Source organism: Sus scrofa, chromosome 1, assembly GCF_000003025.6.
Source record: "Sus scrofa isolate TJ Tabasco breed Duroc chromosome 1, Sscrofa11.1, whole genome shotgun sequence".
Lineage (NCBI taxonomy): Eukaryota > Metazoa > Chordata > Mammalia > Artiodactyla > Suidae > Sus > Sus scrofa.
In genome coordinates, this window is record NC_010443.5 from 233,066,680 (window position 1) to 233,081,474 (window position 14,795).

Consider the following 14,795-nt stretch of genomic DNA (forward strand, 5'->3'; position numbering starts at 1 on the left):
TTCATAGCTGAGGAGCTGTATCCTAATCGTAGTATTATACAGTGCTTCTATAATACCACATCACTAAAGACCTATTTACCATAGTTAATTTCACCAGTACATCATGTCTGAATTTTCAAGGAACAGAAAATGGAATCATATAAAATGCTTTATTAAAACTACAAATGGTGGGAAGAGAGTGGAATGTAAAAATGGGAACAAAGAACAATGGCAGTAAATATGAAACAGTAACAAATATGGTAGATACTAACCATTAATATTAGTAATCTAAATTAAATACCAATGGTATAAATATACCAAGTAAAAGAGATTGTCACAGAGGATCAAAAAATAAGATCCAAATATAAGAAATTGACTTGAAATAAGAAGGAACATATATATAGCTTAAAAGTAAAAGGATGGGGAAAGATATATCATGCTAATACAAATTAAAAGAAAGTTTGAGAAGCTATAGCAATTTCAAACAAAGCAGACCTGAGACCAAGGAAAATTATCAGGCCTAAAGACGGCATTCAATAGTGATAAAGGGGTCAATTCTCCAAGAAGACATAACAATTCTTAATGTAATGTGCCTAACAACAAAGCATCAAAATTTGTGAGACAGTAACTGATAGAACTGCACGGAGTGAGAGATAAATCCACCATTATAGTTAGAAATTTCTACACCCCTGTATCATAAATGCAAAATTCCAGCAGGCAGAAAATCAGAACAGACAACACTGAATTCAATAACACCATAAATCAAATGGATATAATAAATATCTACGAACAACTTCAACAATAGCAGAATATACATTGTCTCAAGCTCATATGGAATATACACCAAGACAGACCACATTCTGGGCCATAAAACATACTCTAACAAATTTAAAACTTCAGAAGTTGTATAAAGTCTGTTCTCAGACCGTAATGGGATTAAACTAGAAATCAATGAGAAAAAGAGAGCTCAAAAATTCCAAAATACTTGGAGATTAAACAATAAAATTGTAAGCAAAGCATGGGTCTTCCTGTCTCTATTGAATAACATGCACAGTGAGCTAGCACCCCCAGACTTTGAAAGAAGGGACCTGATTGTTCACTGACCGTGATTCATATCTGTTAAATCTGCAGTGATCTATGAACTCAAGAACTAGTTGAGCATTTTGTACTTTATGTACTCCCTCACAGTTAATATATGGAAATAACTGAAATTTGATTATTTGGGGTGGGGGACTGGGATTATTTAACTGAATCATGGTAACTGAAATCCATGCACAGGCAACTGTTCAGAGCAGGGACTGCCTGTATAACATACATTTGGTAATACTCCATTGTAAGAAACAAATACCCAGAAGAATGTAAAATAGGATAAGAAAGAAATCATATTTTGACTTTTTTTTTTTTTTTTTTTGCTTTTTAGGGCCATACCTGTGGCATATGGAAGTTTCCATCCAGGCTAGGGGTCAAATCAGAGCTGTAGCTGCCGGCCTACCCCATAGCCACAGTAATGCCAGGTCAGAGCCACATCTGTGCCCCACAGCTCAACTCAGGGCAATGCCAGTTCCTTAACCCACTGAATGAGGCCGGGGATCAAACTCGCATCCTCATGGATACCAGTCGAGTTCGTTACTGCTGAGCCATGAGGAGAACTCCAGAAATCATATTCTTATTATGAGGAAATCTTTCCCTTAAAGAAAAAAGAGTTGATTTGACTGCATAAAAATTAAAGAATTCTGCATGGCAAAAGGCAACAAAAACAGAGTTAAAGATAACTGAAAAACTAGGAAAAATAATATAAACATTTGATCATGGATTTGGCAAACAGTTCCTTTTCTTCACAATAGTATGAAATCTCAGTGAGTCAGAACTAATGAATCAATAGATGAGAGTTTAGATTAAATTTCTCATATGGTGTGGACTTAATTTTATGGAATGCAAAATACCTTCCAACAGAAAATATGGACTATCACCAGTCTTATCCAGATCCCTGGCAGTGCACATAGAAAAACCTTGACTAACTGTGTGATAGATTAATCTCCTTTGCTGTTCTCAAAGAGAAGAACAATTAACAGAATGTCTGTTTCTCCAGGGCAGAATTCCAATATTGTCTCTGCACCACTGAGCTTGCAAAACATGGAAAAGCAAATCACTCAAACAATCAAGGGGGAAAGAAATGAAAAGGCTAATGAACGTGCCAGTTACCTTTGTAGCCCCGACTCCTGAAAATACAGATAATGGGAAATATGTGATGCCATGTACATGAAACTTAAAGGGCATGAGATTCAAATGAAGTAGTATAAAGAAGAATACCTCTTATAACCTACCTTGGTTGAATTATTTATAGTCTCAACTGGGAAATGTTGATTAAGAAATGAGAGGATACAGGCAGAAGCGGTTCCTGAAATTGTGCCTAAATACCTCACATATTCCTAAGGAATCCTGCGGACAAATGTGTCAGAGAGGAGCTGACAAATGGAGTATAATAAGCACAGAGATCATGCCCTTGTCAGCCAGCATACGGAGAACATTACTGATCCTCAGCAAATCATTACTGATCCTCAGAAAAATGTACTGTGACTGGGTCTAAAACCTGACTGGAATTTTCCATAGATGTGTGATATTGGAGATGGGTTTGCAGCTGCACTTGCCAAATCACCTTTGCAAAGCACAGTAGGTCACAGCCAGAGGAGCAAAGGCTGCTCTGCTCATTCTCAAGCAGAAAAGGATTTTAACAGTGCCAAGTTCTCTCCCACAAAGGTTGGGGATAACAGATTATGGATTAGTGATTAGTACCAGTATCTATGATCCCTCAGCTAATTTCCATCTTGAGGCTAGTGTATAAAGACTCAGGTGTTGGATGATGAGTCACCATCCCTCAGAACAGGTGCTTATTCAGGACTAGAAAAGATGATTTTAGGCCTGGGCATCTGGTATCTTGTACCAGCTCTTTTTTTGCCCTTTGGGATGACTTTAGACATGTCCCTGACACCTTTTCATCTATCTCTAGCTTTTCATTGATGTTTGGTTGTTTAACTATATAAAATGGATAACACTACTTAGTGGCATATTCTATTAAAAAAAAAAAACTTTCATTACCGAGTGCAAATCAAATAGTAAAAGCTTTCTCTTAGAAAACCTGAATAACAATTTTTTGAACTCTTCTGTAATGGGTAAGATTCATAAATAAAGGCAAACAAAGTGAAAGAGGGGACAGTACAAGTGTTTTCTTCAATGGGATCTTGATTCCTAAGTGTGACTCTTAACAAAGGACAAACAGCAGTTAAGAACACAGATGAAAGTTGTTTAGAGTGTGTCCTAAAGTCAGACTGCCAGAATTTAAACCTCTACTTTGGAATTTGAAAGACCTGGGACAAATTACTTCCCTAAACTTCATTTCCTACATCTGGGAAAAATTATAATATCTACCTTGTAATAGACTTAATCATATATCCTTGTCCGAAAATATCCATATTCTCATCTCCTGAACCTGTGAATGTCACCTTAAATAACAGAAGGGATTTTTGTCAGTGGGATTACTTTAAGGATCTTGAGATGGGGAGATTATCCTGGATTACCTGGCTGGGTTCCACTGTCATCTCTAGTGTTGTCACTGAGAAAGACAGAGGGATATTTGACTCCAAAGAGAATGTGATGATGGAGTTGGGATTGGACTGATGTGGCCAAAAGCCAAGGAATGCTGGCAAGGAAACACCTTCTCCCTTAGAGCTGCTAGAGGGAGCCTGAATGGCCTGCCAGCTCCTGGTTTTAACCCAGTGAAACTGGTTTTGGGTTGAATATAAAGTCTGTCTTGTTTAAGCTCCCAAATTTGTCGTGATTTGTTACAGCAGCCATAGAGAAGTAATACATACCTCATAGGAACTATTACCCCAATTAAAATATGTGACAGGAAACACACTTAGAAGTGTGTCTGACACACAGTGAGTATGCTATTGTATGACATTCTTGGTTTTGAGGCGTCATCAAAATCAGAACAGTGGTCACCATTTTTCTCCCTGTTCATCCTGGTGACAAATGTCTGAAACCTGGTAGAGAGATCTTTATCCTTCCCCACAGGCCCCCTACCCTGTTACTTAGAGGGAAGAGGTTACTTCTCTTCACTTAAGCCACCAATTCTTTTCCTTTTTTTTTTTTTTTTCATTACTTGTCATCCAACTGGTTTTTGTAAACTTTAAATAAAACAGTCATTCCTTGATAGATTCAGATGCTACCCCAAGTTAATATTCCAACCAAGCACTTGTTACTACTTCCAGGTCTCATCATAAGAAATTTCTGAAGCTAAATCCTCCCCAGTTTCTAGGATCACTCATTCACTCATTTCTCTCTTCCCCTTTTAGTTCAGATTCTTGTCACTTCAGTCTCTTCCCTAAATGAAGCTTATAATAAGGTGATATAGCAAAGTGATAAGTCTAGACAATCTGGTTTAAAATCCTAGGTTTTTTCTACCTACTTATGGTGTGACATTTGATGAGCTATTTAATCTTTCTAGGCTGCAGGGCTTTTTTGTTTTGTTTTGTTTTGTTTTTTAAAGGTGACTGTTATGAATACTGCCTACCTATAGGTTTGCAGTTATAAAGGTTGAGTTTAATATTCACTAAGCACTTGGAACAGTACTTGCCATAGCGTAAGCACTGCAGTTGTGCTTATTAGCAATAATAAATGCAAATTCCAAGCCTATAACATACTCAACTTTCTGTCATAACTCTGAGATGTATATTTGGTGAAATCAATAACATAGTGTTTCAAGGGAAACAGAAAAAAATATTTTTGAGTGATTGTCCATGTGGCTGACTTGGCTGTTTCACCACAATTATTGTTTCAGTATTTCTATACAGCAGCCTGGGCTAGTCCAGTAGCAAATTAGGAATTCACTGAGCTTGCATTTTGAACCCTTTAACTCAGTGACCCTCACTCCCCAAGGATCCCATCTCTTTACACATAAATTTTGATTTGTCGTCCACCTTCTAAAAACCTACTGCTGAAAAGTCTCTGATGTCCATCTTAGCAGCAATGTAAGACAAAGTTACTCTTTACTTCAGAGAGACAACCTTTCAGGAGTGGTTTTGTTTCATTTTGCTTTGTTTCTCTGTCCTCTCCTTGCCTCTCAGGCTTGGATAAATCCAGGAGATTCCATGTTATATTCTAACACTTATCACTTGTTGGATTCTGCAGCCTCACTTTTCCTACCTGGAGCGGAGTGTCTGTGGGCATTGCCCTTGTCCTGGGGCTTCTGAGAGGACCATTCATAGCTCTGTCTTGGGGGAAGAATGAATTAATATTCAGGCCATCTCATTAAATCACCCTGGGTTCAGAGCAATGATTGATCCAGGGAGGGCCTAGGAGGGCTCATCACAGTCAAGGGCAGTTTCTCTATCTCTAAAAAAGAAAATTTTTAGGACAAGAAAGGCAGGCATCCATGAGTCTGAAATTCTCAAATTTTCCACAAGCTACCTTCTAATTCTTGAGAGTTATGTGTAGGGAAAATACTCTGCTTAGACTAACCAGAGTTTTAACCTGAAATTCCATGCAAAATTTTTAATCTTAAAAGATATATGAGGCCCTTGGTGAGATCTCACTTATGGCCTAAACCAGTACTTGGCACAACATGGAATATGGACTACCTGCCTCATAATAACCTGGGATACTGGTTGAAATCAGACTGCTAGTTTCCCACAAAACTAGAAAATTAGGATGATGGGGCCAGAACTAGGCATTTTCCATTACTGATAATTAGTGAGCATTTCCAGCCTAGTCTAAAAGCAATTTGGTCCTCTTTCTTTTAGGATCTTATCCTTACCTTGGTCTTATAGCTTCCAAACTGAATAGGGGAAGGGAAAGTATTGTGGAAAAGGAGGGGACCCAGTCAAGGAAACAACAGTGTGTTTAAAAATTAGAAAAACACTTTGTTATGGGCAAATAGTGCAAGGGGGATACAGAGAGTGGGTCAAATTTTAGGAAAAGAAATCAAATCTTGGGAAGATAATGGTTGAGGTAAAAAGCAAACAAAAATGTAGCATGAGTTTAAATAATTAATACTACAGATGGAGGTGGGGGCATCCCCTAGAGAGAAGAAGATATAATCCTATCATGCTCTTATACCCAGGACTGTGCAAAACTTAGTCAATACAATTAATTGGGTTTCAACCCTTAGTCAACCTGTAGATAAAGTACAGGACACTTTGCTGTGAATGTGTAACATTACATTTTATGTAAGTGTTAACAGCATAGACACATAAACATGTTATTGACAGAAGATGTATTGTACAAGGGAAGAGGAAAGACGGAAAACTGGGTATAGACACACATAGTCTCATGCACAGAGAAAATTATTAAATTAGGGTAAAAGTTGATACTATAAGAAATGAAAACAGCTAATATTGAGAGCTTCTCTGTGTTGGGTACTAAAGGCTGCAAATGCATTATTATATCTGCATTATCTTGGGCAACCCCAAGCTATGCATATTATCCATTTCCTCGATTTACAGGTGAGGAAACAGGCAACAGGAAGGTTATGTAAATTACTCAGGATTGTAGTGCTGATGGACTGAAGAACAAGGATTCCAACTTAGGTTGTCTATCTCCAGAACCAGTGCTTTTAGCCACTATGCTATCACTTTAATGAAGCTATCAAAATTACATGAAGTTATAAAAGATAAGCAGTGGAAGTTATGGAAAGAAGATGATGCATTGGAAAGGAAGAGGGATAAGAAGTAGTGGGATAAGAGTTTATCTTCCACCCTCATGTTACGGTGTTAAAATCTGTCTAAAACGGGTATCTCATTATACAATAGGACAAGCATAATGTCGAGAATTATGGGGGTTAAAACTATCTCTGGAGAGGGGAACTGGGGTGAGAAGGGTTGAATTTCAGTATTGTTTGCGTTGTTATTATGTTCATATATTAGTTTTATAAAAATAAAATATTTCTATTTATTTAAAAACAGCTCCAACTGGATATCAAGATTCAAAATTATCTTTACATCTCTCATATATTACTTAAATGTTTGCCTTGTCAGGATCAGTTTCTTCAGTTTTTTGTTTGTTTGTTTGTTTGTTTTGCTGTTTAGGGCCTCATTTGCAGCATATGGAAGTTCCCAGGCAAAGGGTTAAGTCAGAACTACAGCTGCTGGCCCACACTATAGCCACAGCAACATGTGATCTCAGTTGCATTTGTGACGTAAACCATAGCTCATGGCAACGCTGGATCCTCGACCCACTGAGCAAGGTCAGGGATTGAACCCACACCCTCATGAATACCAGTTGGATTCATTTCTGCTGTGCCACAACAGGAACTCCATTTTTTTCAGCTTTGAAGGTTTTTTTTTTTTTTTTAGAAAAAGACAAGAAGTGTGAATTTCTAAAATTAAAACTTATCCCTGGTTATATTTCCAGGCATGGCAGAGAGAAGGTATGGAACTATTAGAAGCAAACTGGATTTCAACCTTGCTTCTGGGAGGCAGTTCTGACTACAAAGGGCAAGAGATTCTCTGAAGCCAGGGAGCAGGAGTTTTGATCCTCTGGAACTGGAAAAACAACTTAGAGTAAATGAATCAGGCGGCAGGGTGCCTGGAGGAGTCTGGCAGCCTCTCTGTGATGGTGTTCTTTGTTTTTACAGGGCTAATCTCATAAATATTGCACTAGGCTCAGTGCTGTGCATTTTTAGGCTGAGTTATGATATTTTTCCATGTGTGTACATCATAAAAGCAAGCACTTTTATGCTCCCTTTAAAATGAGAATCTCCTATTTGAATTGCCTGGTGAAGGCACTATTATTTAAGGGCTTCATTAAGCATAAATATATACATTTATCTCCACCCATTATCTATGTATCTGTATATGTATCTCTCAATCATCATCATCTCCCCACTTACCTATCTGTATTAGTCTGCTCAAGTGGCTGTAACAAAATATCAGACCAGGTGGCTTAAACAGCAGACATTTCACACAGTTGTGGAGTCTGGGAAGTTCAATATCAAGGAAGGTTCAGTTTCTGGTGAGAGCCCTTTTTTTTGGGTTGTAGATGGCCACCTTCTTGCTTTGTCCTCACATGATGGAGAGAGGAAGCTCAGGCATATCTTCCTCTTTTATAACGGAGATTATCTCATCATGACAGCTATACCCTCATGACCTGTCCTAAACTTAATTACCTCCTTAAACCCCCCACCCCTCCAAATACTTTGGGAGATAAGGTTTCAACATGTGAATATTTTTTTGGGGGGACACACAAATTTAATGTACAACTCACATTATCTATCTTTCTGTCATCTACCTGTCTATCCATCTATCCTTATGCATAGAACAATAATAATGGCTTATAAGTCACTTCTCTACATTATTTTATCCTTCCAAAAATCTTATGAGGTAAATAGGCCATAGAAAATGCACTTAAAGTTGAATCATTCTTTTGGTGATGACACAACCAATTAATAATGATGCAGGAAATTCATCACACATCTTCTCTGTTCTCCTTTTCCTCCTTCCCTCCCACTTGCTGACCTTATTCCAGCCATGTCAGTTACTGACTATTCCCTGAGGACACTGGCCTTCTTCCTCTGGGACTTGTAGGTCATTCCCATCATCTGCAGTGCTTTTGACTCAGGTCTCTGACTCATTTGCCTCCATCTAGACTGTTCAAATCCCACTTTCCCAGGGAGGCTATCCTGTCTGTTCTTTAACTTGAAAGTCTTGCTTCTCTCTGACCACAATCTCAACTCACCATATATTAGGTAATTTCCATAGCATGCATTACTGGCTAATGTACCACATAATTTATATAGGTTCCTGTTTTCCCCTCCAGCTAGAAGACAGGCTGCACAGATTTAATAATTTGCCTTTATTAAGCCTAGAGGAGGCTCAGCAGAACTCTAGGGTCAACCAGAACTGGGTGCGATTACAACTCTTGTGATTGGATATTTTAGCAGGTTAGCTCAGAGCCAAGCTGGTTATTAAAGAGGATCTTTTCTGATATTTTAAAAAGGATGATAAATTCAAAGTAAACTTAGATTTTCAGTAATTACCGAGCAGGCATTAACTATCTCTTCCTTTGTTTCTCCAAACACATGAGCCTGGATGCCAAACCATCCTCTCTGGATGAAGTGGGATTGTGTGAGAATAATTAGCCTGAGTCTAAATTGAATAAGAAGGTGCGCAGACAGGACATGTAAAATTTTTTAAAAAAAGAAAATCAAAGTGTAGTTCTTTATCACACATGTAGCTTCCAGTGTTGTCAGAGTAGCGTGGGAAGAGAGACAGACATACTGAGAGGCAAGGGTGAGTAACCACATCTCTCCCTCCTCTGGACCTCATTTCCTTCTGCATTGTCATTCCTTATACCCAAGACACAGATTTTAGGAGTCAGTGAATTTAATCTGAATGTGTGGCTAATTCCACATCCCAGTCACTGGGACACAGAAAATTTTGCAGAGTTAAGTCTGGCTCAACACATCACCATTTACATGTGTCAGTTCTTCCTTTATAGTTGAGTCAGTGAGTAAAGACATATAAGCACAAGTTGATTAACAAGAATAAGGTTTTATTTACATATATATGTACACACATACACATATGTACATACAGCTGGGAAAGGGCCCAGTGAGGCAAATCGGTAGGAGAGAGAAAACACCTAAAAGCAGCAGTGGGCATACTGCCAGTTCCAAGACTAGGGAGAAATGGCTGAGGACTTGGGATGACCAAGTTAACAGTTAAGCTAGGGATGGCGAGGTGGATGATAGGTACAGCTCTTTTCCATTCTCTGAACTGGAACCGCTCAAGTCCATTGGAGAAAGGTCCATTCACGATTATATACAGTTTGCAGTATAAGATCTGCTCCTTATTTGTTGAGTTTCATCACAGATGGAATTAGTTGATGGCTCCTGTGAAGCCCTGGAAGGTGATGAAGGTGCCGTACCCAGAGCACAGACACAGTTGCTTTGACCTCTGTGCCTCCAAACACAATGCTGGCTCCTCCAGAGTCAGAAGGGTGCCCTGACTTGGTGGGCCCAGGTGTTCTGAGAGCAGAGGTTCCTCTATAAATTTAATGTCTGGTGCTATCTGCCATCACACTACCTGGGTTTTGGCCAGGGGTGCCCCAGGTGCTTTGTAAGTATGGGCACCATAATTGCATCCAGTCACAGCAAGTGTGGTGTTGTCCCCCATTGCACCCCCTGTGTGCTGCACAGATGGGTTCCAAGTATGATGGCAAGTATGGATCCTGGGGCCTCCCATCACAGGTGAGATGTTCTCTCCATCTGCACTAGCTATGTATTGGTCAGGTAGGCCCCAGTTATATTGATGAGAAGCAGGAATACCAGGTCCTCCAATCATGGGAATATTGTTGTTCCTTTCTATACTACCACCATCTGGATTCTGGACAGGTGGGCCCCTTGTGTTTGGAAAGAATGTAGAACTAGAAGTGTGTCTGAACCCAGGGGTGGTGCCTTCACTTAAAACTCCAGTGGATGTGGTGTGGCTCTGATGGAAGGTGGAAATTGCCATGTCCCTTGCCACACATTTCTCCATGCTGATGGATCATTTAAGTGAACGTTTTCTACGTCCAGATAGGCCACTAGGGCGTCCAATCTTGGGAATGGTTTTGTCCCTTGCTATCATGGCATCACCTGAGGTGCCAGTGTTTGAATCTAAGGTGGAACCAGATATGTGCCCAAATGCCGGGATGGTGTTTGCCCCTCCTACTGCAGCAGCCATGCTGCAGCCAGATGGATCCCAGGTTATTGGGCCCGAAGAAGGTAAAGAAGTGGTGCTGGTCGCCCCACTTAGTCCTGCATTAAAGTTGAATGGTATGGATGCCTCTGAATGAGTAAGGCCTATGGTGGGCACACTGACCGCATCATCCATTGGGGCTACAGGTCCCCTAAACACAAGCGGACCAGGTGTGGTATGGACAAACAACAAGCTACTGTCCCTAGTGCTGGGCATGCTGGTGGCAAGTCCAAAACCAGTAGCGGTGGATACATCCCTGGGGAGAATACCTGGATTATCACCAAAGGCTGACTGTGTGTTGACAGTGGTGGTGGATGGCGGACCTGGCCAACCTGATTGCATTATGCTGCCATTGGGTGGTTGTGCTGTAGGAAAGGTCAGGCTTTTATCTTGTGCTGGGGCTACCAGGTTTCCCAGCAGAAGAGAGTTGTTGAGCTTCTGCCCATCATTGGCCCCAAATGCATTCTGAGAGGTGATTACTGGGTCCAAGAGTAACTTGGAAGTGTTGATCCGTCTTTTGGCTGACTTTGCAGGCAAACGAGCTGAGGCATGGGCCAAGGCATTGCTGCCACTGGGTGGTGTGTTCTCAGAACTGGGAACAGCCATGAAAAATGGGTAGTGGTTTTCCGTGGAGACAGGGGCAGACTGGAAAATGACAGCCTCGGAAGGAGGTGAGGTATCCATAGCATCTGTATCAAAGGTCGGCATGTTTACAGAGGTGCTGCCTACTGGAGCACAGGTGACTCCCGAAGCCATAAATGGGGGTTTGGTGAAGGAAGAAGCCGGAGCCATGAATGGAGTGTCAGTTGAAACAGGAGCTGAAGCCTTGAATGAGGGTTTGGTGAAGACTGGAGCCGGCGGCACGAATGAGCCTTGGGTGAAGACTGGAGCCAGCGGCACGAATGAGCCTTGGGTGAAGACTGGAGCCGGAGGCACGAATGAGCCTTGGGTGAAGACTGGAGCCGGCGGCACGAATGAGCCTTGGGTGAAGACTGGAGCCGGCGGCACGAATGAGGCTTGGGTGAAGACTGGAGCCGGCGGCACGAATGAGGCTTGGGTGAAGACTGGAGCCGGCGGCACGAATGAGCCTTGGGTGAAGACTGGAGCCGGCGGCACGAATGAGGCTTGGGTGAAGACTGGAGCTGGCGGCACGAATGAGCCTTGGGTGAAGACTGGAGCCGGCGGCATGAATGAGGCTTGGGTGAAGACTGGAGATGGCGGCACTACTGAGGCTTGGGTGAAGACTGGAGCCGGTGGCACGAATGAGGCTTGGGTGAAGACTGGAGCCGGCGGCACGAATGAGCCTTGGGTGAAGACTGGAGCCGGAGGCACAAATGAGGGTTTGGTGAAGACAGGAGCTGGAGCCATGAATGGGGGGTTGGTGAAAATGGAAGCAAGAGGAAGTGAGGCTCTCTGCTGCTCATCCATGGTCCCAAATGTGGGCTGAGGGTTGATTTGGGGGCCAAAGGGATTGTTAAAAACTGGAGTAGGGCAGGGGACCATCATCACAGATGGGCCGATGGAGACTGGTACCTCTGCAGGGTGCCTTTGCTCCACCCAGGAACCTGGGGGAGAATTAAAAATGACAGCTTTGGAAGGAGGAGTAGTGTCCATATCAGTGACACCAGGATCTAAAGTATGCTGCCAGGTTAAACCTGCAGATTCCATGACCTCACTGGTGGAAGGGATTGCCATAGGAGTGATGGGCTGCCCAGGTAAAATAGGAGGATTGATGGGAGGGACTGGAAAAGGGGTAGGTAAGTAAAAAGGAGGGGGAGGATCCACACACATGGGTGTTGGGGATTCATTTTGGCAGGATGGTGGCTGGAAGGATAAGGCTGGGATGCTAGGCGGTGTGAGGTGGTCAGAAATAAGAGATGTTGTAGCTATGACTGAATGAGAAGGGCCTCCATTCTGCCTAAGGGGAATTCCCAAAATGGGTTTGGAAGTTGAGAAAGGAAAAGAATCAGCAGGGATAGCAAGAGGAGGGGATTTAGGGGTTGTGTTTCTTGTTTCCTGATCAGCATTAGATGTTGAGGGAGGTGGAGGGACAGACAGGCTGGGAGATAGGTGGGCTAAATCTGTGGTAGTAGCCGGGGCCTGCAATGTGTGAGTGGCAGGAAGTAGGGAGTCTGCAGTCTCCAAGGCAGGTGGGGAGAAAGAAGGCTCAGGCTGAGGGCTACTGCAGTCTTCTGTGACCTTCCTTATCTTGTTCCACTGACCCTCTGTTTTCTTCTCCAGGGTGTCCAGGTTTTTGGCAAGAGCTAGGCAAGGAAGTTTTGGAGGAGGGGGCAGTTCACCTCTATCCCATGGTAGCTGCAGTGGAGGTGGCAGCAGCAGTGGCAGGGGTAGGCAACTAGGCAGGGGGATTTTCCTCTTGCAAGGCCTATTTTTGGCACATACCAGTGAAGAAGAGCTTCTTGATGGGAAGTCTGAAGGCTTTTCACACTGTACCTCCTTCCCAGACACCAGCAAGCCTGGCAAGCTTGGATGGTGGTCTTTATCCAGCACTTCTTCCTTCAGTCTCTCAGGCGGCAGTAGGGACCTGCACGGTATTGGGGGGGAGAACATCCCCGCATGGGGATGAGGGTTCCAAGTAGGCAGCACATCTATGGCAGGGCTTTGTGAGCCGGTGACATGGCTTTCTGAAATGGAGATCATTGGAGACATCTGAGCTTTTTTACTCAAGCTGCCTTCTGGCTGCGTGGGAAGGACGTCCAGAGGCTCAGGACTGTGCTTGAAGGAGGTGAGGTCTTGGTTGGTCCCCAGGGGTCCAGCTATCAACGATGTTTCCCCGTTGCTATAGGGGCCTCTGTTCTGATTCGCCAGTCCTTCGATGTCTATGGGATCTTCCTCTTCCTCTGCCGTACCTTTTCTGGGATCTTTTTGGACCTTCACCTCACTCCCCTTTGGGCAAGGATGTGGGAGGTGACTGGTTGGTACTACTGGCTTCCCAGCCTTGACTTCCTGCTCAGGTAGTGAACGCAGGAAACCAAATTTGCGCCCGGGAGGAGGGGTCTTGATGGTTCTCGAGAGTCCGAACATCATGGAATTAAGAGCAGACAGGAAAAGTTTCTTTGGCAAGTCCCTCCAGCTCACCAAGGGAAGGATACCCAGAAGGGAGTACCTGGTTTGACGGATCAGATACTGCCTTTTCGGCGCGATGGAAAAGCTAGCTGGTAAAGGCCCTCGATCACGGTGGAACAGCCTGCGACCCGGGCGAAAGGCAGGTGCTGGAGCAGCGGGGTGGCCCCGGGCAGATGGGTCAGCATTGCAAGTGAGAAAAACCAGTGGGCGACAGCCAACTGGGGGTCCTCGAGGTGTGGATTGAGGTTTAGAAAACAAATTGCCCATGTATAACCAGAAGTGCGCCAAACGATCCCGAGAATAGAGTTCAAAACTGGGAGAGCTTCTCCCTAGCGTCTGACTCCTCTCGAGGTCTAACACGCACTGGCACTGGACCTTTCAGTCTGTTGCTTGTGACGTGTCCATGGTATGCACGTCACAGAGAAACTGCACGCGCAAGCCCAGCACATATGGAAACGGGGCCAAAGGGCAAAGGGCGGGGCTCCAGCACGTGACCCCTTCTGGACTTTGTAGCGGCCCGGACTTAACCCTGTGGGTTGCAGGTGTTTGGCGCCAGATAGGCCACCTAGCGGAGTTTGTCAGGGCTATGGAGGCCTTCTTGTCCAGAGCTCAGCCTGCCTGGGCACCAGACTTTCAGGGCCCTCAATGCCTGAGTGTGTATCAGCCATCCCTTCCCTACTGGAGTCATGGAGGCTGGAGCCTGCTCAGAGGTGAGCACAGCAGCCCCCCAGATCCTGCTAGGGTCCCTCCTCCTGGGACTTCCTCAGTTTCTCTGCAAAGCCTGGACCCAGCAGTACCTTCTCCATGGCTCCTCAGCTTCTAGCATCACCGCCAGCCAGCCAGGCAGCAAGGATTTCTGAGCAGGCAATGTGGAGCCCTGACCTGACCAGATGCTGCACCCCATGACATCTATTCATGGTAGGTGGGTTCTTTCTTCACTTCATTTTAGATGTTTGGTGAAAACAGGATTTAAATGTTAGGCTGTTCTTCAGC

At 43.5% G+C, this 14,795-nt stretch overlaps 1 protein-coding gene and 1 long non-coding RNA gene across 2 annotated transcripts in view; one reads left to right on the forward strand and one right to left on the reverse strand.

Annotated features, from left to right (window-relative positions):
- Window positions 1–14,795, forward strand: part of LOC102163669 — a 589,637-nt gene that overhangs the window by 102,834 nt on the left and 472,008 nt on the right. The window lies entirely within an intron of this gene.
- NPAP1 (nuclear pore associated protein 1) lies at window positions 8,183–14,081 on the reverse strand. The gene has a single exon (XM_005660178.2). It carries the CDS (start codon window positions 14,067–14,069, stop codon window positions 10,524–10,526), a length of 3,546 nt encoding a protein of 1,181 aa, XP_005660235.2. The 5' UTR covers window positions 14,070–14,081; the 3' UTR covers window positions 8,183–10,523.

Excerpts from the sequence above, each read along its gene's own strand:
- NPAP1 (XM_005660178.2), bottom strand. The coding sequence starts at position 14,069 with ATGGGCAATTTGTTTTCTAAACCTCAATCCACACCTCGAGGACCCCCA.